Source organism: Python bivittatus, unplaced genomic scaffold (genome assembly GCF_059951505.1).
Source record: "Python bivittatus isolate LINGU-HERP-01145 unplaced genomic scaffold, Pbiv_v1 ctg000840_np1212, whole genome shotgun sequence".
Lineage (NCBI taxonomy): Eukaryota > Metazoa > Chordata > Lepidosauria > Squamata > Pythonidae > Python > Python bivittatus.
In genome coordinates, this window is record NW_028277113.1 from 937,834 (window position 1) to 964,665 (window position 26,832).

The following is a 26,832-nucleotide window of genomic DNA, read 5'->3' on the forward strand; positions in this document are numbered from 1 at the left end:
TAAGCTATCCCCCAAACAGGCACGGTGGTCCCAATACTTCGGGAGGTTCAGGTTCACACTGAAACACATCCCCGGGAAGCGCAACTTCTTAGCGGATGGACTGTCTCGCATGCCCCAACACGCCAGCCTACGGGAGGAGATCGTGGACTCCGTCATCCCCGCCAGCAGGCTGGCTGCAAAGGCGGTGACCCGAAGCCAGACCAAGGGGGAGCGACGGGACGCGGCGTCTGAAGTAAGGCAAGGGTTCGCGGAGGCGGCGGAGCGGGACGATTGGCTCAAGCAGAACCGAGAGGCGCTAACCGGCCAAGAGGGGTTGTGGTGGCACGAAGGAAAGCTGTACGTGCCCGAGGGTTGCCGACAGGAGGTCATGGAGAGAGCCCACGACAGCCGGAGCGCGGGGCATTACGGCTTCGTAAAGACACTCCACTTAATCCGGCGGCAGTTTTGGTGGCCCACGCTCCGGAAGGACGTGGAGGCGTACTCGGGGGGGTTGCCCGGTGTGCGCAACAGCGAAAGGAGCCAAAGGCAAACCTAGAGGCCTACTCCAGCCGGTAGCGGAACCCGACGGCCCTTGGCAAGAGGTCGCCATGGACTTCATAGTGGAGCTCCCGGAGAGTAAGGGGAAGACCGCCATTTGGGTGGTCACGGACTTATTCTCCAAACAAGCGCACTTTGTAGCGTGCCGGCGAGTCCCCACGGCCGAGGGGCTGGCGAGACTGTTCGTGCAACATGTCTACCGACTCCACGGCGCACCTCGACGTATCGTCAGCGATCGGGGCGGCAACTTCATCGCGCGGTTCTGGCGGGAGTTCCTGAAGCGGGTGGGGACGAAACAAGCCCTATCCTCCGCGGCGCACCCGCAGACGGACGGAGCCACGGAACGCCTGAACGGGGGGCTCGAACAGTACCTGCGCTGCTACGTGGGGCACCAACAGGACGATTGGGCGGAGCTACTACCATTCGCGGAGGTGGCATACAACAACGCCGTCCACAAGAGCACCGGGTTCTCTCCGTTCAAAGTAGCCACCGGGAGAGATTTCGTCCCCATGCCGGAGCTGCCTCAGCCGGAATCCCAGATCAACTCCCTGGACGCCTGGTTCGCCCAAATCGACGAGACCCGGCGAGCGGCGCACGCGGCATTGCAAAGAGCCAAAGCCGACTACAAGAAGCACGCGGACCGCAAGAGGCTCCCCGAGGAAAAGTGGAAAGTGGGGGACCAGGTGTATCTGTCAACCAAAAACCTAAAGACGCACCAGGCATCGAAAAACTCAGCCCGAGGTTTGTGGGGCCGTTCCCCATTTCGGAGGTCATCAATCCGGTGACCGTCAGGCTGACGCTCCCGAAAAGCCTCGGGAAGATCCACCCGGTGTTCCATTGCAGCCTGCTAAAGTTGCACCAGCCGGGGAACGCCTGGCACAAGGCGGAGGGAGTACCACCACCCATCATGGTCGGGGGGGAGCAGCATTTCGAAATCAACCGGATACTGGACGCCCGGAGGCACAAGGGGCAGACCCAGCTCCTAGTGCAATGGAAACATTTCCCCAAGTCCCACAGCGAATGGGTGAGTAAAACCCACATAAGGGCGCCGGACCTAGTGCGGGACTTTTACAGTAAATACCCCGGGAAGCCGAAATAGGACCGAGGGGGGGGAGTTGTCGTCAGGGGGGCGGCATGTCAGGTTCGGTCAGCACGAGGCTTCAGGAAGCACGGGGTTGCAGGGAAGCTCGCAACCAGACCACGCGGAATCCACCGGCGGTAGCTAGCGGGGAAAAGAGGAACCGAAAGCGCCGCTAATTAACGAGCCACCTGCGGCCAGCTAAACAGGAAAACTGCAGCGGAAGCTTTTAACTATGAACTGATAACGGCGCGAGCAAGCAAGGAACGGGGCCGCAGGGCAGCGAAACAAGATCGCAACGCAGCACAGAACCCGCGGGTCTGCACGTAGCAGGGAGGGACCAACCCAGCCGGAGGGGGACTGGCAATCAAGGACAATGGACTCTGACCGACCCTGCCATCATGAACGATCAGGGGGGACATTGGGGGGCCTAATAGCCCACAGCCGCAACGCGATCACGAGGCGGGAAAAAGCGCGGGAAGGGGGGAATATAACAAGTGATGCAATTGTACCAAGCCAGTCCTGGCTTTGCTTGTGACTACTACGTTACGCATGAGTAAACCTTCTTTGTGAACCACACGTGTCACGAGAGTTTCTCTGTCGAACGGGGCAAATCTCACATTAGTAACTGGAGTACAGGTGTGTTTCAGTTGCCTTGAAGTCTTGGGAAGGCTCTCATCAATTCCCTCATGATGTTTCATTCCCAGTTCCTAAATATAGGCAGGAAAATGTTTTTATTCTACAAGTTCTGGAGGTGAGGGTTGGGTTTAATTAGTGCTTGGATGAGAGTCTCCCAAAGGGAACAGGAGATTGAAAAACATCCCCAAAGAAGGCAGTGTGGAACACAAGATTTTATCTTTTGTTACTCCTGTTAAAGTGATACAGAAAACTAAAAGACATGCATTTAAGATTAACTTGAAAAGTAGTATTTAAATATACTGATTTTCGTACTCAGTTTATACCCTGTTAATTCCATTGATTGTGAGAAAGTGACAATTTCCCATTTTTACTTGCTTCTTAATATATAATATATAATGAAATTACTTGTCACAAAAGATTTACAAAACCTTTTATAATTCCCATGTTTAAAACATATTTTATAAATTGCTAATTTCTATGGTACTTTATTTCATTATGACTATTTGTTCTGTTTATGCCAAGAAATATTTAGCATTTCTGCTTTGAGGGTCATTTTGAACCCAACTGCATCTATCTTGAAAGTATTTCCAAGCAGCTAGCACCTCCATGCAGTTAGTGGCCAGTTGAGAAACTAATAACACATTTACAGGATTTTGGATGAGAATTAACAGTTGTTCGCTTTTTCACCAGCATGCATCTAGCTAGAGGATTAGCTAAGAAAAAAGCAGGCTCTGAATGACATATTTAGAAATACAAACCAGAAACTACCCTAGCATTCTTTTCCTTTTCAAATCCAGAAGTTGAACAGTTTTCAAGAAGAATGGTGGAAAGGATCATCTCATATTAGCTGAGAATATGGTAATAGAGAAAAATCAGTTGAAAGTTAGCAATTTGGCTGGAAGTGCAGTTAATGAAAGCAAGAGGTGAAACAGTAGTAGGACATGGGGAGAAACTGCTTCTATGGCCAAGCACACTAGCTTTATTCTTTTGTGGCCCTTCATATATAGAGGGTGCATGTTCACAATGAAGAACCTCCTCTGCCCGTGGATTCAGAATATAGGGAGATCAGAAGTCTCAGCTGATAGAAATGCTCCCTGGATAGGAAGGATGTCCATGGTAGACACTTAGTCACTACAAAACATGGAGGGAAAAGAGTAGGGGGAACATTTGACAGGATTCGAGCTTAAATTCAAGATTGTCTTTTATACAAAGGAAATCTTTCTTACTCTTTTAACCATTTTTCTTGGGATAACAGTTTCTCTTTTAAAGTTGCGTTGTCATGTGATTATGGTTATAAACAATGATGGCTACTGAACTGTGTTCCTGGACTACTATTTTATCAGGTGGATAATTAAATTAATATAGTTTCTATTGCATTCTGCAATGGCATCTCACTTTCCAAACCCTTAAAGCAGTTTTCTGATCCAGTTCAAATAGCTGAAGAGGAGATTTCATAGAAAGGAATAACAAACAGAACAAAATACACAGAATCAGGATCCAGGGCTGAAAGCTTTTGGACCTAAGGCCTTTCATTTTCCCATCTTTCTGATAGCTGTAAAATGTGAAGATGTGGTCAGCCAGCAAGTGTTACTTTGATACAGAAGATGTGCTTTGTAACAAAGCAACATCTTTGCAAGAAAGTTAAAAGTTTAAGGATTGCCCTAGCATTGAGTCTATTTAGAGAGAGATTTTTTTAACTAGCTAAAGCCGGGTCCTCACTTCACAGCCATTGCCAAAAAGCAAAACTTAATGCGTCCATAATTGTAGCTTTGCATTAAAGATTTGGATGTTCTTCAGCATATACAATGGGGGAATAAATGGTTAATGGCAATTTATGTTGATTCAAGTGGTGCTAGTATTATTACTCCACAGTTCAGCCAGAGAAAACAGACCCAGAGCCAAAAAGTGAGTTTTCCTTCCATCTCTTCTGAATCTTTTCTCTTTATACAAAAGGATTGGCAATAAGTAGTATTATCAGAGCCAAATACAATTGTATCCTATGCAGGATCTTTGCAATTTAGATCATTGCTAGGGAACCTTCAGCTACTTAGCAGCATAGATCATTATAACCTAAGTGGAACTTTAATTGGAATCCTAAAGATTTAGTCTCTATGCATCATAATAAAAAAGCGTTAGTTGAATTAAAATGGTAAATTTTCAAACTGAAAAATAGTTCTGGATGCATGCATGATTCTATTTATGTACAGTATTTTTAGAGAAATATGCTGATACTTATAGTACTTTTGTTGAACACCAGCTACAAAAAAAAAATTTTTTTTTTAAAATCTGCGCTCAGTCGTTACCAGCTCTGCAGTGACTGCTTGGACGAGTCCTTTTGCAGTTTTCAAGGCAAGGTGTTTCGGAAGTGGTTTGCCAGTGCCTCCTTCCTAGGGCAGAGCCCAGCTGGCAAGCGCAGGAGGCAGGGTTTCCGTTGCTTCGCGCCCTTTTTGGGCGCGCGCAGTTTTTCGCACTTACTCCCGACTCCTTTTTTGCAAGGGGCCGCCAGCATTTTTCCTCCCACCGGAGTGAGAGTACCCATTTATCTACTCACATGAGTTTTTGAACTGTTGGGTTTACAGGAACTGGGGAGGAAACAGGAGCTCACCCTGCTAACGCGAAGGCTGGACTCGAACCGCTGAAGCGTCAACCATTTCTGGCCGGCAGCTTTCAGCATCATTAAGCCACTGTGCCACCGCGTCCCCCTACAATAATAAAATATAGAACATTAAGATTAATATGGAAGTATGCGTGCATAACACTTTAATTTAAAAAAAGTCATACAAACTTGAAAGTCCTTTAGTACACATTGGTTGTTAAAGTTGGTAATCCATAAAAAATAAACAAAGCCAAACAAGGAATTTCATTGCAACCTATTTAAGAACCACTGCCATAGAAGGGTGAATATGGCAATTTATAACTTGAGTAAGCAACAGTATTTGTTAAAGAATATGCTTGTCCTCCATGGAAACACAATTCCTAATTCTGTAATGTATTGTGTCTTAAGCTCCTTTAATATCTTAATTCTTTGAAGTTCTGAGAATAATTTTTGTTTTTACCAAGTTGATAACCCACTCATAGATTCAGAAATACACTATTTAAAAGATCTTATGTTTCATCTTATGTGTAATTTTTTAGCAAGGTAAGAGATCATGAACTTAATATCTGTTTAATGAGAAATACAGTATAAATAGGAACATTTCTTTGTCCCTTTCTTTATTAACAGGAGACAGAACATTCACAACTTTCTGTGAAAAAAAATGCTGGTTTTAAGCAATGAATTCTTTTTAAAACATTAAAGCAAAACTTCATATCTTTTATTTTCATTAATGCCTCCCTATCTTTTCCTATTCTTTCATTGTATATAAATCAGTTCTGTCAACTCTGGTGTAAAGATGTTAGATTTGATACAAGTTTTTCTTTTGTTTAGCTAATACTCTCTGAAAGGTCATGCATTGCAGTTCTTCAGTTAAGGAAGAAGTAGAGAAGTTTCCCCTGCTTGATGTTTTCCAAAAGTTTGAGAATTAACACTGCCACCCAAGTTATGTGATATGATCCAACATATCTACAAGTCAACCGATTGGGAATGCTGATGTGTAGAATTTAGATGAGAGTTTTTCATTTGGCTTCTGTTCCTGGCTTATCACTATTCCTTCAAAGTCAAAATATTTATTTGTTAGTTTATGAATATTGCTTCCCAACATTACCATTTTACAGTGTTAAATGTTGGTTCCTTCCCAAAATGTTTGGACTAATGTATACATAAAATGTTTTAGTTTGGCTACCCCAAAGGTTAACCGCTGTGGAAATAGCTAGCATTCCTCAAAGAGCTAGATGTGAGTATTTTCTATTCTTATTCTAAGAGCTAGATTGAGCAAGCATGGCCATAATTAGAGCAAGCTTTACCAAGAGCCAGTTGGACAGTTTTCAGTAGACCATGCTAGGCATCACTTCTTCTAACAGTCTAGCAAGGCATCTCTTACATTATTAAAGAAGAGTATCTTGGATGACCTTTAAAAACCTTTGTTTATGCCTGAGCTATTAAAAGAACCCAGATTTGTATTGCTTTATAAATTTGAAGTGCATCCCTGGACCCAGTTTTCCCTTGAAGTATCTAGTAAAAAATGTTTTTTAATGAGGGGCATTCAGGGGAACCCACCATGAATGAAAAGGAGATTTCCAACGAAGATGCACGGCTATGAGTTGCCAAGGGCATTGGGGTATGCACATTAAGTTTCTCTGCCATTCCAGACTTGATGTCTTTCAGAGTGGATATAGTTTTCCTATTTGAAGAGTTGATTGATGATAGCTAGCTCATATTTGTACTCTGTGGGAAATCTACCAGGACTGGTACCACTGTTATGAGATTTTACTAAGTAGAACCAACCAAGTACATGTTTTGCTTTAGCTCACATTACATATTTTGGCACCCAGCCCTGATTTGAAATACCTCAGAGCTTTCTGTGATTACGAATAGTGTGAATTTCTAAGGATCATGGTCTCTGAATGCAGAATACTGACATGTTCCTGTAGGTGATCATGGAAATTAATAACTTTACTTTGGCCTGCCAGAACTTTTCACAGCAAGATCCCCACATGGAGCAGTTGATTAAAACCTGATTTCGGTATCAGATAAAAGGCTTCTATCTTTAACCCAAATGTTTTGCATTTATACTCTTATCTTTCAGGCATGAAAGTTAATTAATTTCAAAACATATCAGTGCTATCAATAATCTAATTTTCTTTGCTATCCCTTCTAATAGAAAGTTATCTGGCTCCTCAACAGAAGAAAAGTAATATATGTGGTAGGGAAATGAGTAATTCTTTTGAAAGTGGTAGAAAACAGTTCTAGTTTTAAAATACAGGACAAATTTGTGTTCTGTTAAATCTAACACAGTCAGCTTTTTTAGGCTGGTACAGTTCCATTTAGGCTAGAAGGGTGGGGTACTTATCAAAATACCGAACCCTAACTTTTAACATTATTTTAGCCTGTACCCTAAGGGCTCTTCCAGTGATTAGATTTTCTGGCTCCCAACTCTTCAGAATCCATTTTAAAACACACCCTGCATTGACCAGGGCTGTTTTGACTGTTTTCAAGCCTACTCAGAGTTCAGAGCATGGGCAAATTTAACTGCTTGCTTGCTGAAAACTACCAACGGTCACACTTGCCCATTTTGGCCACAGCTGAGCACAGAGAACGGTCAGCCAATCAGTTCTCATTTACCATCTAACTGTTTTTGGGCTTGCTGGCGAGGCAAAATTCCTTCAGAAAAAAACTAATGCTGGTGTGTTGACAGTTCTGCATTTGAGTTTCTTTTCCTTATCATTTTCACATGCTGTGGGATCCAAGTAGCTGGGATACAGCTGGAGCCAAGCATCTCCTCCAAGAGCAAAAATGCCCTGCCAACACAAGCAACGATACTTCGCCACTATTTCTGAAGTGGCATTTGCCCCCTTGAAACAGCATTTCCTATCCACAGATCTAGTGCCACTGGCACAGGGATATATTGAAACTGCTCACAATGGCAGCCCCTCCCCACTGGTTACAGCATCATATGATCAGCAAAAAGGCCCATCTTGTACCTGGCCTGGGACTGTCTGGAAGAATCCACCAACAGGGTGAACCTTTAAATCGGTATAACCTATATAACTTAACATGTCCTGCTGCCCTTCACCTTTATAGCCTGAGAGCAATCCTTGATCTGGTGCTGCTTTTATATGACCATGTGGTGGTTGGGATTCAACATCCTTTTTGCCACTTCAGCTGTTATGCTACAGTATGCTATAATGCTGCTGCCAAAGAAGTTTTGTGCTGGCCAGGCTGCATATGTAACTCAGATATGATGTGATCTTCATTCATTTTCCCATTTGTTTTGGAAGCAATTCAACCTGCTAATTCTCCCTTTAAACCAGAGGCAGAGAAAGAGACAAAAGGAGAGTTAACAGCACACAGCAGTAGTTCTGTGCATTTGAACCTGAAGAAGAGGTTGAAGAAGAGACTACCCCAGTAACAGAGAGCAATGGATCATTTACATAACAAATCTGAATTACCATACTTGGTTTAGCAGATCTGGGATGCAGCGGGCAAAATTTGTCTGCCATTTTATACAAGCGTAAACCGTCCTTTAGATTTAATGAACATTCAGGTCTAAGACACCCCTCCCTCCATTATTCTGTTTGGCAAACAAATGAGTCCGGATGGCAAATATGATTTCATGTATAATGGAGATCTGGTGGGGTGACTCCCATGACTGGAATATTGCAGTTGAAGGAACAGTAACAATATAGAGGGAAACAAATATATTACTGTATATTAAAAATACCATTTCTGCTCAGAAAGTTAAATGAATGAACTTGGCAATACTGTAGAGAACATCTAGGTTAAAATAAGGAATGAATAAAAACAGTTACTTGTCTCTGTTATCACCCATCACCTTCTAAAAGTAAACTGCAGTTCTTTCAAAGAGGTATATCATAGTAGTGATGGGTGACTTTAACTACCCAAACATCTGTTGAGAGACAAACTTTGCCAAGCATAGAAGCGCAGTGCTTCCAGAAAATTGACTCAATAGAATTTACTCCTTCAGAAAGTGAAAGTAGGCTCAAGAGAATCAGCTGCTTTTAATCTGGCACTATACTAGCCACTGGAGAAGGCTTACAAAGATGCCTCACTAGCCCCTTTTAAAGGATATTTCCTCGTGATGTCACCTTCTCAGCTCCAGCCCATCATGGGAGCAACTTAATTCATTTTTAGCTGTTCCTGTTTTAAAGGAATGTTTTCCCTTTCTCCCTCCACAAGTCTTGCTGTATGAATGGTCTGCAATGCCTCATTGACAGTACTGATGACACTGTCAGGGACTAGGATCTGTTCAGCTTCTGTTCTCCACTTGAGGTTGCTGTGGGTGCACTCCTCCCCAGTGATTACTGGGGACTGTCCCCCATGACCTTTTTGACTTGGACTGTAGGAGAGATCAGACAACCTGGTTTCCACAGAGGGATCTTTCTGTGCAGTGCCTGACCAAACTATGCAGGATCCTATGGCCATTTTTTTTTTTTTTTTGGTTCTCGATTAAATGGTAAAGTGGGAGGGAGATGCCTGATACTCCATGCAACCTCTGAGTTGCACTCAGACTATTTCTGAGGACAGATGTACCACTTTTCTGGAAGAATGCTAAACCTGTCTTCAAAAATAGCCTGGTTAACATCTTGGTGGAGCAATGAAGAGTGTAGGATGAAAGATGACTGAGATTGCCCTGTGTGCTAGGAGAGCTCCATCCTACTTCATTTCACTCCCTTCCTCTGTTCTACCAAGTTGCCAATCAAGCTATTTTTGGACTGGGGTGGAGTGGTCTTCTAGAAGAGATGGTAGATCCTTGTTCTAAAATAGCCAAAATGACAAGTCATCAGTACAGAGCACATCTGGGCTGTTGACCTATCACTCAGACAACTTGTAAAGTGATAAACCCTCCATCCCAGGCTTTCATCCACAGTTCCAACAAGAAGGAAAATGGAGAATAGTAGAAAAAGCCAATATGGTTGCATTAAAAACTCATGAAAAATCTGAAATCAAAAAAAGTTACATATCGGCAGTGAAAAGAAGGCCAGATCACCAAAGAAGACAACATTCAGGTACTGTAGTCTGCAGCCTTAACAAGAGTGTCAGAAAAATCTGCTCTGCCAAGCTTCATTATCAGAGCAGAAACCTATTCTGAAGGACAGTTTTTATGCATGTTTACTTTGCAGTTTATTCTCCACGAATGCTCTTAAGGGTTAGAATTTAGGCTACTTTCTGGCAGCAACGTCTTCCCATTTTCTATTCCTATAAACAGGAAAACTATGGTCCTAGTGTAGGAGTGCTTTATGTGAATGGCATTTGTGTGGTCTAAATGGTGTGCTGGGGTGTATCTGCACATGTGAGGCTCCTGATCTAACAGTGCTAATACCTCACAAATGTTGCAGTTCCTTCCCTTACCCGTATTCATTTCACTCTCCTTTTATGAAGGTTGTGTGTGTGATTGAGTATATATGTTGCTTATCTGTTTTATTAGGTGGCTAAGCATAAGTGCACTATTCATCCATTTTCATTCATTCTTCCATTTTTTAAAAAATCAGTATTATTTTTTTTCCTAACCCTCAATTGGATTCTTTTTACCTGTAAGTTAAATTCATTATTTTGTGACATGCACGCTGCAACAGTAGAGAAAAGATTTTGACCTTCTACTGTGTGACATCTTTTCATGTATTTGAAGAATAGTAGCATGTCCCCTCTCAGTTTTTCCCCAGTGCTAAACATTCCCAGTTTCTTCAATCTCTCTTCCTAGAACTTTGTTTCTAATCCTCTAATTAATCCTCGTGGCCTTTCTCTGAACTTGTTCCAGTTGTTCTGAATCCTTCTTAAGTGTGGTGCCCAGAACTGGACACAGTATCCGTGAGGGAGTCTGACTAAAGCAGCAGAAACTAATATTTCAAGATATTTTTCACAAGTAGTATTACTAAACCAGGTATCTGCTATAAATCCCCCACTATACATATGATTTCTGTTTCATAACTGAAGGACATAATTTGTATCTGTTAAATTTAATCCTTTTATTTTCAACCCATTACTCTTCACTCATCATTTTGAATTTTATTTGTGTCTATCTCATTCAGTTTTGCTTCTTCTGCAGTGTGATCAGAATTCTCTCCGCTTCTTCATTCAACTCATTAATAAAAATGTTGAGTAGAGGACCCAGTACTGAACTTTGGGGCACTCCACTCAGTTCCTCTCTCCAGCTTGATGAAAAACATTAATGGACTTTCTTTGAGTACAATTTTCATGCTAACTATGTATTGGCTTAATTATCATGCCACTCAGCTCATGCTGAGCCAGCTTGGTGCTGCCCTGTTGTTCAGGACATAAAAGCATGGTTTTGCTGCCATGATCAGAGAGCAAAGCTTCTTTATATTGCCTGCTTCAAAGGTATTTGGCTTTTAAAAAAAAAAAAAATCCTCTGCTTAGACATAGCTCTTTATTTGTTCGGGCCCTGACGAAGCGTGCATCTGCGCTTAGTCATACGCCAAGATGATGAAAATAGTTTTAGAGTGTTAGCATGATTTCACCTTTAAAAACTATTATATTTCACATTTACTAAAACAGGCAGATGGGATTTTCTCTCTATCATCTTTTTCTCCCTCCATTCTCAATGTTTGGTTAAATTGCCATATAGATTCTTGCTCTTGTTGCTTGTCTTTTTTTTCTCCCCTAACTTTGGATAATGTTTCAGTTTTAAAGAGCACTTCCATTTATTTAATTGCTCTTTTACAACATTCCACACTAAGACAAAGCATTTAAAAAGTAAGAGAATTTTGCTGGTATTCTATAATTCATATATATATATATATATATATATATATATATATATATTTAATTAAAATGAAACTATGGTGTATTTGCATGATGTCTTAATATCACATATGGTATTCAGATTCTAAATTGCAGCCCAAAGTAATTAACTACAGGATTCACTTGTGTTTAATGATGATTAAAATGATTTTGACTTAATCTGGACCAGCTTCTGAGACAAATGTGATTCAAGAAAAGGCAATACATTGAACAGGATACCTCTTTAGTATGCATTTCTCCTTTTCATCATTTATTAAAGGCTACATGCTGCACATCTAGGCCAGGGTAGTGCTGAACATTCCTCTTTTTCCAAGCTTTTGTTGATATGTTGTACAAAATGTATTTATACCGAAAAGCACAGCAACACATAACAATAGTTAGCAGAGAAGAATGTGGAGGAAAAAAACAAGAATGTTTTGAATTGATTTTGTTTATTTCATTTTTAGTTGTGTTTTCTTAAGCAGTTCTCTCCTATGTGAGTCTATACAGAAGTTATGAGGAAGCCAACTTGGTATTTTTTATTAGAAGCACTTTTTGCTGGGGATATTCACCTTTTTACCAGGGATATCCAGCCTTTTTGTGATGGACAGCCTTGGAATTTTGAAGGCGCATCTCACAAAATGGATACAGCAGTGGTCGAGGCAAACTGGTAAAACCAAAAGAAAGATCTCTCTCTATTGTATATCTTGAAACAATACAGTCATTTCTTAGAGGGAATGCAGCTCCTTCCAAAACAGTTAGAAAACACTGATCTGCACAGAGAAGCCCTCTCATCATCAGGTAGTAGTACTCCTAAGAGAGGAGGAAGGGGGTTGATGAATATCCACAGCAATCTTTGCTACAGAATGTGCAGAACAGTTAGGTGACACACTTGAAAAGGGATATTTATAGAGCAGTTACTCCAGATGACCAAACCAACTGGGCCAAAGTAGCGGCTGTAATAATTCTGTGGTATTTGATCAAGAGTGGCAGGTTGAGTGCATACAAGATCAGCCCAGGTGTGTCCATGATATTCACAGAGTTGTTGTCCTGAATATAATTTTAAAAATAATACAACTGGGATTTCATTCTAGAGATTAAGACATATAGCACAAATATAACATTTGAAGCAAAAAATTAACTGCAGCTATTGATCTCAAATATGGTGTATTTCTGTGTTCAGATTCAGTAATTTTATTTTTCTATTCATCTGTCTTATCAACACCTTCATCTTTATCTTATGGTCTTAGTACAATTGTACTAATTGAACCAACTACATTCTGTAAAAATGATGGGCAGATTTTAAAGTGTATTAACAGGGATCACATCAGAAATAATAAGAGTCCATCCAACACCCAGAATCTATTTTTTAAAAATAAGTTACTGAAATCAGCATGTTAAAAGGAAACTCCCTTGTTTGCTAAGTTATATGCTGGTGGATAAAGAAACAGGTGGATGCCAACTTTGAAATAATCGAAATAGTAATTTTCAAGCTACTTTCAGGAGAAAAAGTCCAAATATGTGGATTTGGTTGATTTTGTTGTAAACTCTATTGTCACTGTTGATGCCAACTTTAACATCTAGAACTTTTATTTTCAAAGGGGAAGAGAATATTTGTATGTTTCTTCTCCCCAGGAAGCTTTGAGAGGATTTTGGGGGTAACTTAACAAAAATCTGTGCTTAATGAAAGCCTAAATAAGAATCAAATAACCAGCAACAATAATCTCTCCCTAATAGAAGTTCTCAATCCAACTAAGAATAGAAACTGCTACATATCAGCCAAATTCCTCTGCCTGTTTCCCTCCCGGCTGATGAAGAATTCTTGGAAACTCAGACACTTACAAGTATGTTGTAAAACTTTAGTTAATCTACTAAAGATATTGTTCTTTGCCATAATTTTAAAAGTAGATATAGATACAAAAATGTAAATAAAAAGTCGGTTTCTAAGTAGGTGATAATTTATCAGCGCTTGAATGACAAAAACGTCTGAAATTAATGCAAAAGAACCTCAGACTGCCACATCCACCTTCGTAGGTACATTTGTTTGACATGAATGCCTTATAACATGTCATTGCCATGGCTAGTAAAATATGATATCGTGCCTGGCCTGCTATAATGCTTTTCTATATAAAATTCATGGATTGTTTTACTGAGCAGAGAAATATTCCACTTTTTGCAACATTATTGCTTGATCTGGGCACTCCCTCCCTCTGCTTCCCAAATGATAAGCAGATCCCAGTGGTTTAAAAGATTGCCGGCACTCAAATGAAATAAAACATACATTTCAACACATGTTTAACAGAGTACCACAGCATTCAAAACATTTTTTAAAAAAACAACAAACCTGGGAATCGGTGCTACATTTTTTTTCTCCCCAAGTCACATGGGAAAGTCTTCAGAATGTGCTCATGTTTTGTTAGTTACTTTCCTTGGCAAGGATGTTAAAGGTCTTGCTGTCAAGAGTAAACCTGACCTTTCAGCACTGATAAAATAAGGTCGGCCTCAAAGGTCAGTGGGAACAATGCAACAAATGGCCTACTGAAGACAGCAGCTGTGCACCGAATTTTACCTCTTTTCAAAATTAGACACTATGAGTAGCTTTATACTCTCTGAAAGGGCTGTGCTATCCTAATAAAGCTGTATTCCAAAGGAGCCATCTCATTCATAAGAAAATCATAATTATCTTCATAGGCTTCTTTCAACTTGTCTTAATCACAAGAGCTGATGAGAGTCTCTGTACATAGCAATAGTATACTTCTGAATAATGGACGCTGGGTGAAGCTGTCAACTCCATGTGCAGTGTGAGTTTCCAAAGGCATCTGGCTGACTGCAGTTGAAAACAGATTGTGGGTGTGCATGGGCAGAGAAATCCAGCAATATGTTGTGTCTATGATGTTAAGCCATAAATGAAGAAGTAGAAGAAATGGCTGACCCATTTCAATTATTATAACTCATAGTTTTGGTTTAAACAAATCATAAAGCCTCCCAAACATCATCCCTGTGGAGTAACTCATGGAATGCACAGTTCCCTTGTTCCAAACTGTAGAACTTACTTCAGTTCTGCCCTCTGGATCCTCCCTTCCTCTTAGTTCATCAACAGCAAAGCTCTCTGGGGCCTTAATCACCAATCCTTTGGGATTCTTTTCCTGAGCTTCCTGCAGGATCTAAGATTAGGGCAAGGAGCAAAGAGTCTTCTCTGTACTCATCTCAGAAGAGCTCCCTTTGTGTCTCTGAACCCATGTGGGGCTCTGAATCTGGGCACTTATCTGTCTGAGAGAATGTGTCAGCCACATTCTTCCAGCGAGGCTACAAATGAAACGGTTGAAACATATGTTCTCATATTGACTCTCCTTGTAAAGTTGGCATTGCAGGTCTCATAAAAATTCAGTATCTCCAAATCATTTTGGAAGTTAAAGAGATTTCCGTATGTGAGCAAACATTGGCTGTGGCCAGCTCTTAATTAAAAATCCAAACAGTGAATTGTTTGCTTTAGGCAAAGAAAATGGGAAACATTGAAAAATTTAGGAGACAGACAAATACGCCTGTCTAAACAAAGGCTAATTGCTCTCATAAATGTAGGGACCTTGTTGTTTAGGACCAAGAGTTTATATATTCTTATGAGAAAAGGGTGGACTAAAAACGGATGAAGTTGCATCCCATAAAAGAGTCGGACTCCATGGGTCCCTTCGTTTTTTTGTTGTACAATTAAGATGCCCCGCCAAGTTTACATTCTCAGTGATTTCAGTCTATGTATTTATAATAGCATAAAAGAAACGGCTCCAGAAATTTCAAGGGGACGTCAGTATGGTTGGTAGTGTAACTGAGAGCCGAGCAAGAGAGAAAGCACTGGACTGTTTGTTTATCAAACAACAAAGTGTATCTGTGAGGGTTTATTTTTTACATTTTCTTTTGCTATGCTTAGGAACAAAGCATACCAAGTCTATTAAGATCCTAATAAAGTATTTCTAAAGATCTCCTTCCTCTTCCATCCTTTAACTGACCATAATTATATTCCTCATTGAGGAACTAAAACATAATAGATTTGTGTATATTTAATTTGAATATTTCCCCAAGAGATCCAAGATTACTCACAATTAAAAGGCATTGGTTTGAATGTAGATTTAGTCATGCTTAGAGCGCACCCATTGAAATCAGTTGAATAAATTAATCATGGCTAAAGTAAGTCTCATTGATTTCAGTGAGTTTACATTTGCCATGCCCAACCAGTGTATGCATATTTATTTTACTTCTTAGGTTTATATCCTGCCTTTTATTCAACAGCTCAGACTAGGATAAACAGTGCTCCCTTCTCCTGTTTTTCCTCACAACAAGCACAGTGTATGATAGATTGGATTGAGAGAGAATGGCCAGCCCAAAGTCATCAGTAAGCTTCCATGGCAGAGAGTGGACTAGATTCTGGGTCTCCTAGTCCAACACTTTAACCACTATGCTACACTGACTCCTAAAAGATGCTCCCAAATCAAAGATGAACTTTTCTGCAAATAAATCCTATTGAACTCATTGTGACTTGCTTCCAAAGCAAAACATTAGAAATGAAAATCAAAAGATTTGATGAAGAGGGTAGCTAGAGTTGGTTTACTTGACCAGCGGAGATTTGAAAAAAGAACATCAAAATTAAATTCTAGCTGGATCTAAGATTTTTTGTATACCTTAAAAAGGTATCTTGGGTCTGTTCTAAAATCTATATCATTAATTTTGATGGACATCTTTATATGTCTAGAGGAGTGTATTTTATACTGCTGGACTACACCTACATTTTTACAGAGTGTGCATTTTTAACTGGCTGGCAACATTAATTTCATATCTGTTTAAGTCCTTCCACTCTTATTGAACTATACAGAAGGCATCACATCAGATTTCTCAGCTGCTCACGTATGCAAGTCAAGGCAGAGGCATATGGAAATAAGCAGCAGTGGTATTGAAGAGAGAACTCTAACAGAAAATATGAAGAAATCCATAGTTCTAACAATATGTTCCCCACCGTGAAAGGGCATGTCACTCATTTGGACATATATACATACCATCTCCTCTGCTGGACTGACTTCAGAAGAAATCACTCCTTCCAGTTTATAACAAAAAAGTCAGTGTACACACTGATTGATTGGTGTTAATCACACTGATTAATCCTGGAGAAATTATTCAAAACTTAAAGATTATGAGTATGTCCTTTAAAATGGAGGGAAACAAATCTCAGCAAACAAAATCTGTTTAGTAGTAAAACCCTGCTCCTGTTTGTAGGTACAATCTTATGCCGTGAACCCTCTGTTCACTTTAGAGGTAGAATTGTAGAGCTTTTTCTTTGTTTCAGTTCATGTGAAAGATACGGAGGAGTCTAAGAGAGGGGACACATCAGATTAGAGAACTTTCTGGAGTGTCACAAAGGAAATCCTCAGAGACCAGAATTGTTAGAAACAAATCTTGTTCTTTAGTGTGTATTAAAACAAATTCATGGAAGCCAGTTGTGGCTTTATTTTTTATGAATTGCAAACTTTAATCCATGACCAAGCATGATCCAGATGTTCTGGGACTGTAACTGGGAGTTCTCCAGGTGGCTGGGGAATTCTGGGAGTTTCATCCCACATCTCTGGAGGGTTCCTATTTAGGGATGGCTAATATATTCTAAGAGTAAACTTGGGAATCATTGCTAAATGTATCTTCTGAAAAACCAAAAGAAGGGAGCATTCTCAGGGAGCCTCAACATTTCCATGAGAGGAAAAAAATAAGAAAATAAAATCTATTGAAGCAAAACACTACACTGAACACAATCCTCAAATACAGCCCAATGAGGACTGAGAGTACTTTTAACCATAGAATTTGAATATTGGGAGAGGTATACAAAGAACTGTGAGGGAATGCAATGTTCAGAGATGGTGTGGCACTTCTCCAAACCTTGTGTATTTTTATTGAGACAAATTAATTGAGATGTAATTGCTTAGCTCTGCACCATTTTGCTGTTAAGATGTTGGACCAGGACCCAGGTTTGAGTTTGCCAGGGAAGCTCACTAGGGTGACTTTGGGTCAGTTACTCTTCTCAACTCAACCTACCTCACAGGAATGTCATTTGGGGGGGAAATTGGAGGAGGGAATGCTGCTATATGTAGTGTTGAACTCCTGGAGAGAAGGCAGGATAGAAATTTGATAAACAGACTTTCTTTCTCTTATCTAATTCCAGTAGAATTGCCCCAGTCTGATCTTTTGCAAGATCCCTCCCCCTTCAAGTGTATTTTAATTCAAACATATTGTATGTGTAAATGCATCATTATCCTCACTGTTTCTAAGTTGTAAGAATGCATTCCCTTCCCACCCTTCTGCCTGTTCCTTTCCAAGTGACTTTGTGGCAGTGATAGACCTTTCACAGACTTGTCATGTTGGCAGAAGCAAAGATGCTGATGCAAAAACCAAATATGTCTTGGCAGACTTCTTATATGCCGATTGCTGTTTTTTGTTTGCTAAACAAAGGCAACTGTGGTATTTTTAGTTCTATTCAAAATACGGGAAGCAAAAACCATTCCTGCCAAGTGGCAAGGGACAAAACTGGCCAGGGGGAGAAATGATTTCCAGATTTCTAAAAAGAATTTGAAAGCGTCAATCAGATGTTGTGCTTCAGTCTGCTGTGTCTTTCCATCTTATATATTAAAGGCTGCGTCTTTCTTTTGCCTCAGGGCCACATGGAAATCTCAGAGTTCATGCCCCCCATGTGTGAATCTTCAGCATAATGAGGGAGGGAAGTCTTGCTGCCACTCTATGAGATTCTGCACATATATACACATCGATGTACACTTCTTGTAATGGTTTGGGGGCTTGGGAGACATTGGGAGGACAGTTGTACTTTCAGACTTGCAAGATTGATGTCAGCCTTACTAGGTAGACCAGACAGGAAACACAACCACATGAGCTAATTGTACTTTATTGCAAAGCTAAATTAACAGAATCTTGCAAGTCCGAAAGTGCAATTCTCTCCCCCTGTCTTCTTTACAGTCCACGAAATTAGGGAGTGTCTCTTCTGAGTTTCTTGCCCTGCCCACTATTCACCTGCAGGCTATGTTGTCTCTTATCTGACCATTCCCTAGGCAGCATCTCTTGGCCCAGTCCCCCAAGGTCTTTCCCACATCCCATTACACTCCTAGGGTTAGAAGCAGTATATCTCTGATATTCAGCATTGCTGAAAATACAAGCAGGAGCATGCCAGTGTTGTCTTATGTCCTTGTTGATTGCTAAGAAACATCTGGATGGCTATGAAGAGTAGGATTCAGGAGAAAGTAGGCCTTCAGCTGTTCCATCATATGCACAACTGTTTACTGAGGGTGAGGAGAATGAAAGAACTCTCTTCCCATACATCTTCTCTTCTGCTGCTGCAGTGAGCATGAGGACAGTGCCAACACCTGCTCAAGATAATGGATTGAGAAGCAAGACTGTGCCAGGAAATTTACTTATTTACTTATTTATTTATTAGATTTGTTACAAGAGAACAGCAATAACGTCCAAGCACTCGAGTCAAGTCTTAAGAGGCGTCTGGAGCACTTGGAGAATGTGCTCTTTCATCAAATGTGCTTATTTGTTTGTTAGATGTATATTATATACTGAAGATGGCATACGTAGTACTCCCTCCTCTCTGACTTTTCTCCACAAAAGTAACCCTGTGATTAATGATGGCCACTAATCCATCCAATGGACATCCATGGCTGAGAGTGAGCATGAATATTGGTGTTCCCCATAACAGTCCATCACCTTAACCATTACACCACTTTGGCATTGGCTTTTGCCATCCCCAGTAGTCTCTTCTGCATATTGTCTCCTCTTTTCCCTTGGCTGTCTCTCTCTGTCTTTCTGCCTCTCTCTGTCACACACAGGTCTACCCTGTTCTCAGCTGCTCCCTTCCAGCATCTTTGTCTGCTGTGGGCTCCTCTTCTATACTGCACTTATAGATCACCATTTTTCATTTGGTTGAACTGCTAAGCCAGCTCTCTTGATTCCTTCAACCTTTTCCAGCTCATAAGTGATCAAGCCTGTTCTCTCAGATTTTTCTTAAATTTAAAGAGATTGAGAATAAATAGGTAGATGGGGTTCAATCTGCAGCCATCCCACAGAACTGGTATGAGTTAATCTTCATTCCCTGACACTTTGATGTCACATATCAGCACCGGTGGCTATTCAGGACTAAGCAGGGGACTATATGAAGATGCAGGGAGCAAATCTACTGGTGCACCTGGGGCTGATACCAACATGTTTGATTGTGTTTCTGTATGTCTGCATGTGTATTGCCTGCTGCACTGAGTGGGTTGCTGTAAGTGATGCCAGCTGCTTTTTAAATCTGCTTCTGCTTTTAAATATTTTTTATTTTTTAAATAAAAATTACTAATTCATTTTCTTTGTTTCTGACTGCTGTTGGCTGCTACAATCCCATTAGAGAGGAAAATAAGTAGTGTGGTTAGGGTCAAACCCTTTTCTTTACCATGACACTAAAACTCTGAAATTCACATCTGAACTGAGGATGGGAGCTCTCATCATTGTAAAATTGTAGTTTCTACAAGCAACCACTGCCCTCATCAGCCTTGTTTCAGCGTCAATAAACAATCCTGGGAATTGGAAAGAAGCTATAATTACAATCATCCTGCACCAGAGGATTGATAATCATAGAGAAGTACAGTAATAGCCTGCTTTTTTTCAATTTTGAGTTCCTTTGGTCACCATAATATAAATACACATTCCAGGATTTGTTAAAAAATGTTGTAGTTAATTGTCCATTTTAAAAAATCCAATTATATTGTTCAGTGGAAAACAAAGCTTAATGCATACGTAGCCATCTTGAATTGCTCTCCTGCTATGCTTTACTGACACCGCACTGTCATTAAAGGTCATGCCTTTGATTCAACTGTAGCTAGACTGTGATGTATGTGGGTAAGAATTGTGCAGTGGGTTAATATTGGAGGTTTCAGGAAAATAAATGTTGGCATTTTCTTCATTCGTGTAAGTGGAGGAGGCAGATCTGTTCTCAACCTCTTCCTTTTCACAGACTTGCCCTTTCCACGAAACAAAATGAGGAAAGTTTTATGTGTACAGTTATGCTTGCAAGGATTTTATCTGGTTTGGATGTACTTTAACTTTGTGCCAGTTGGCAACGTTTTCTTTCATTTTCATCACCATTCCCTTCTTAGCCATGAAATGGATATTTTTATTTACTTAATGTACAACATTAGAGATTCACAGAGTTAGAAGGGCTTTTTGCAGGCCATTTAGGCCATTCCCTGCACAATTCAGGACATATCGTAGCAGTTCTTCAGTGTTCAAAGTACTTTACACACATCCTTATAATGAGATGATCATTTTACTCACTTTCCAGTAGGAGGTGGATGCTACAGGTGAAGCAGTAGTTGAATTTAAAAGAGACTTCAGCAGAAGTGAAAGTAATTGAAGAAATAATCCTTGTGGATCACCTGTGCTCACACAAGAAATATTGTACAACGCTGGTAGGAAGACGCATATCATGATCTGACTTGTCAGAAGCTCCCGTTCCAGATGGAGGAGCAGACACTGAGACAGTGAAGGAGATTATTTTTGTCAAATACATTTTTCTCTTGTGGAAGGTTGGTGCTATTATGCCATAGAAGTGGTATTATCTCACTGAACTTTATTTTGTGTGCCTCTTTTGGAGCTTTGTTGGCAAATGCAATCATGCTGTTGACAACTCTATAATCGTGTTTTGTTTGGAAGTTTCAAATGAATCCCAGAGAATTGTTTTTAGACACAGAAGTAGTTGGCTGTTGTTGTTGTTTTTAGCCTCAAGCAACTTGCTGAATTATTTTTTCCTTATATGTATATACAGTTTCATTTCTTGAATATGGCCAAAAGCTTTCCTTGCATTCTGGCTAAAAACTGAGGTTTTCTGCCTTTCTAGTTGACAGAGCCCTCCACACTGACTTGTCTGCCATTAAGGTCTTAGGTAGAGAATTGACCGAATCTATTAGTACTTAGCTTTGTTGCCTTCATGAAGAGAGAATGCATCTAGAAGAAAGCCAGAATTACCCTGTGATTGCCTAGGTTGCAGAAAACAGTTGTACTGGTAAGCTTTCTTGTCACACAAGTCATCATTCGTCTGTTTATTGAAGGTGTTGTGAATTTTAAGAGAATTTCAGATATTTTAGTTCCCTGAAACCCTTAACTTTCAGTAATCTCTATTCCATTCATAGATTACTCTTTTTTAAAAAAACAGGTATTTAGATTTCTGTTCTCAAGCCTGTTTCATATGTTTCCTTCAACAAGGGCCACCAAATTAAGATTCCAGCTCACTAAAGGACAGGGGACCCAGTCTGCTTGAATCATAGGAAGTGTGTGTGGCCCACGTTGACTGAGAATGATCTTTTGTTGTTGTCTTTGATGGTAGATGCCATGTTCTTTCTGCAAATCCATGAAGAAAAGTTTACACATACTGGAAAAACAGAGCCCTCCCCACAATAGGGAAAAACGACCATCCTTCCCCAGAGATGTGTTAACCTTCTACCTAATATACCCTATGAAGTGTTCAGTCCTACTAAAGCTGCAGTGACTGTGCTTCTTTGCTAAGGTGTGATTAAGAAGTTGAGGGAAGAATTTTATACTTTAATTCCTGTTTTAAAAAATGTCCAATGGAGAATGCTTCTAATAGCAACAACAGCATGCAGACATACTCTTGAACTTTTGGATGGGGCTTTATTTATCCCTAAGTACTTTTCTTGTCTCTCACAGAAGGGGTTTTACTCTCAGTAGGTTTAAGGTCTTGCCATCAAGGGTCCTGGAAGGGAGGTACAGCAATCTTCCCTTCCAGGACCAAATCTGTCCTTGCATGGAGGATGTTGTTGAATTAACATCTCATGTTCTGCTGAGTTGTCCATTGTACTATACATGTTGCTCTGAATTAACATTGTCAATTGCTCCACCTATACTGTGGAGGAAAACACATCCTTTTTGTTAGCTAATACATCTTCAGAAATCTCCACAAAGGTGGCAACATGTTCCTCAGTCACAATTGCAGTAAGGAAATTTTGGGTGTAAGCAACCTTTGTAATATTGTCCCATATTAGAAGGTATTAGCTACATTCTTCTTTCTTAACACTGTAGTCCACAGATTACTGTTAATGTTGTATATTTGTATTTTGGTCTATGACCATAAATAAACTATAATGTGAACATGTGCCAATCCCTAACAACCTCTTGAGCTGATTTCCACTACAAATTGTATGTATAACTAGTTATACTACATCAAAAAGCTGATTTCTTTTTTTCATACCATGCTGTTCTTTGGCTTTGTCCATGCAAACCTCCAAAGTTCAGTTCAAGTGCCTCCAGTTACTTTTGCTGGAAACCCAAGAGAGCCATTGCTGCTCATGCTGGGCAAGATTAAATGGACCAGTGGCTGAACTTATACAATTTCATATATTCTGCTTTTACCACATTAATTAAAATAATACAGTAGTTACTGTTATATAAAGTTGAGTGTATAATGATTATATGAACTTTTAAGAGCTTTAAGTTTCTGGTTTGGATAGATTACTGGGATCAGTAATCTATCCAATAGCTCCTTCAAAAAATATTCAGCGTTATTATTTAATAGGTAGAAAGTAATCCCTTTGATTTCATATAATTTAGATTTTTTAAGAGCAAATAAAAAAAAATATATCTTTGTAAAGATATAATTCTAGGAGCTCAATTCTAGCTTCATGTTTCCGTAGTTGTGCACACCTCTTGGTTCAGAAGTAATACCATAACACTGACTGGAATGAAGTCTCTTCTTCCAGCTCTAAACAACCTCCATGACAACATGAGATTTCCCAACTGGTGCCCTTCAGATGTGCTGGGACTCCATGTCCCAGAATCTCCAACCATATTTGCTGTTGCCTTAGGGGAATTCTGGGCATTGTAGTGGTGACATATTTGGAGGGGGGTTGGTTGAAGAAGGCTGATTTGGATGCTGTAGGGCATCTGATAATACTGTTCCAGGAAATCACTCATATTAAATACTCAGCAAAGCACTGCTGTATTTTTCAGTTCTTAAACTTACACGCACGTATTTTCACATTGTTTTGGAAAATAATTGTAGGAAGCAAATTGATAAAAAGTTGGTGATACTTTTTTGTTGGTTTAAAAATCCATCAGGCATTAGTATGAGCTTGGCAGCTACTGATAATAAATGCAGACAGAATCTGTTTTTATGCCTCTAGCCTTCTTAAGCATGAATATCCCTGGGAGCACTTCATGTTGATGCAGAATGTGGCTTCCAACTTAGGATGTTCTCATCATTGTGTCCTTTGGTGTCTTTCAGATTCCGACCTGAGCATGCGCACTCTTAGCACTCCCAGTCCTGCGCTAATATGTCCACCAAATTCACACAGCTTGCAGAATGGAAAAGAATCTTCTACATCTTCCTCTTCAGTCACTGGGGAGACCATTGCAATGGTTCACTCACCTCCTCCAACCTGCCTTACCCACCCTCTCATTCATGCTGCCTCTCGGCTTCAAAAGGAACAGGCTAATATCAACCGGCTTCCCGACCCTTCCGTGATCCAGATATTCTCTTTTTTGCCCACCAATCAGTTGTGCCGCTGTGCTCGTGTATGCCGCCGCTGGTATAATCTTGCTTGGGACCCGCGACTTTGGAGGACTATTCACCTGATAGGTGAAACGATCAACGTGGACAGGGCTCTGAAGGTGCTGACACGACGACTTTGCCAGGACACCCCAAACGTCTGTCTCATGCTGGAGACGGTAATTGTTAGTGGCTGCAGGCGGCTCACAGACAGAGGACTTTACACCATTGCTCAATGCTGTCCAGAACTGAGGCAATTAGAAGTATCAGGTTGCTACAACATTTCCAATGAGGCGGTTTTTGATGTAGTGTCCTTGTGTCCAAACTTGGAGCATTTAGATGTATCAGGTAATGGAAAAAGTTTACATTTACACTCTGGCTGGAGTGTTTTGGATAAAGCATGTGAAATTTAATGGAGAAAATATTCTCAATATTTTTGATCGCAGTCTTGATAGTAACTTTTTCACTCTGTAGCTAACATTTTTAGAATCTGCTCTCTCTCTCTCTCTCTTTTAAAGAGTATTGAGGATTTCTCCACATAATCTTTTGTTTAGATCAAGGTTAGGAGTTTTTTCTTTATGTTTAAAATCGTAATCTGCACCGTTGAATACTTCAAAGTGTTTGTAATTGAGTATTAGTCTTTAAAGAGTGACAGTTTTAGCGTGCCATAACAACAAAGATCCCTGCGGCTCTTTAAACACTCACATATTTACTACTGCATAAGCATTTGTTGATCTCAGTTCATTTCATCAGGTATGCAGAGTTTGAATGTGTTGGTCTTTAGATGCCACAACACTTTGCAAAAGAAAGCAGTGTGATGTAGTGGTTAAGATGCTGAACTGAGCATGGAGACCCAAGTCCACCCATGAAAACTTGCAGGACAATGTAGGGCCAGTTATTTGTTCTCAGCCCAACCAAACCTCCAGGTGGGTTGTAGGTGAACACTGGAGGAGGGAGTGCCCTATATCAGGATTCCTCAACCTTGGCAACTTGAAGATGTGTGGACTTCAACTCCCAGAATCCCCCAGTCAGCAAGGCTGGCTGGGGAATTCTGGGAGTTGAAGTCCACACATCTTCAAGTTGCCAAGGTTGAGGAACCCTGCCCTAAATACTTCTGGGAGGTCCTGAAGGAAAGGCAGGATAAACCAATAAACAAGAAGAGTTACTACTATCCCTGTGGAAACTGTTCTGTAACTAGCGCTCACTTCAGCAATAATACCAAGTTTTATCGATACATTTAGTCTGCATATAAAGAGAATAGTCAGTTTTGGTCATAGTTTAATTTTCTGGGTTGGAGGAAGTGAAAGACAACATCAGCTAGGATTAGTTTAGGATCTGCCATTTTCTACTTGCAAGGAATTTTCAGATTAAAAAGAAAGACAAGTCAATAACAGTAAGCTTTTATCCTCAGGTCTCTATGCTGTCCCAGAGACATAATCTGACCTCTCTAAAATTGGTAGCCTTTCTTGCCACAAAGCACTTTGTTATGTTCGCAGCAACAGTCACCCCTGTGGAATTCATGCTCTGATATTCGCAATGTGATGTTATTGGGCAAGCAATACTGCCCTCTGCTGGGAAGAATGCACAAACTGGCTAGTATATATGTGACATGCATCCAGGGATACAGACATTATTTCCCTCAAAATCTCACTCTCTCTCTCTCCCCCCACCCCATCTCTCTCTCCAGATTATTTTAACGCATTTCAGCAGCCTAATTTCAGTCTCTTGCCAGTAGGCGGACTCTGTATTCAGTGCAACTGCAGTTTCCTGAGTCTGGTTTACTGCCATATTATAGGGTAGAAAAAAATTCAGCGTCATATACCAATGTATATCACCATCCATTTACTATTGATTCCCAAACCATCAGGTCCTTATGACGGTTTCATAGAGATATGAAAATGGCCCTACAGAAAAACCAGAAGGACTTAAGAATAGCTGTCATGAGCAGTTGCTGGTTTTGGAAGGGGGAAGAAATAAATTCATGTCACTGCCTACAAGAACTTTGATTCAGCATGTCTTAAGATCTCATCCAATTGGTTTAGAAAGAACACATGTTTAGCAGCATAAACCTCTAGGTACAAAGCCACATAAAGACAACAGAAAACTCTGTCTGGGAAATGGATTACAGAGTTTATACACAACAAATAAAATACTTCCATGAGCAGACATGAGACATGGAGATCTTTATCCCTGGATACCACTGTATTCTAACATTGGGAAAGTGTTGTAAGTATGCATATGTATAGCTGGCCTTGGGACACATACATACAACCCTTTTTCTTCCAACATATAGCAGATGTTTGTAAAATACTAAATATATGTAGAGTTTTCCACAGAGAGCTAGTTTGGTGTAGCAGTTAAAGATGCTAGACTAAGTGCAGGGAGGCCTGACTTTTAGTCTGCCCTTAGGCACTGAAGCCATGTGGGTGACTCTGACCAATCATTTTCTCCCAGCCCTACTTGGGAAGTTGAAAAACTTTCTGGAAGAAGGTATTGACAAAGTACTTCCAAAAATCCTACCAAGAAGGCTGCATAGACCCATCCATACAGTCACCAGGAGTCAACATTGACTCAAAGGCCATACCAACAACAGAGTTCTCCCTAGCTGCCACCCTTCTGGCATACTCAGAATTTTAAATT

The 26,832-nt window shown here is 40.4% G+C and overlaps 1 protein-coding gene across 1 annotated transcript in view; it reads left to right on the forward strand.

Annotated features, from left to right (window-relative positions):
• FBXL7 (F-box and leucine rich repeat protein 7) overlaps positions 1-26,832 on the forward strand; it is a 149,961-nt gene that overhangs the window by 118,588 nt on the left and 4,541 nt on the right. The window contains exon 3 of the mRNA XM_088130710.1: positions 23,929-24,540. Coding sequence (XP_087986836.1) covers positions 23,929-24,540 — 612 coding nt within the window. The remainder of the gene's footprint in view (positions 1-23,928; positions 24,541-26,832) is intronic.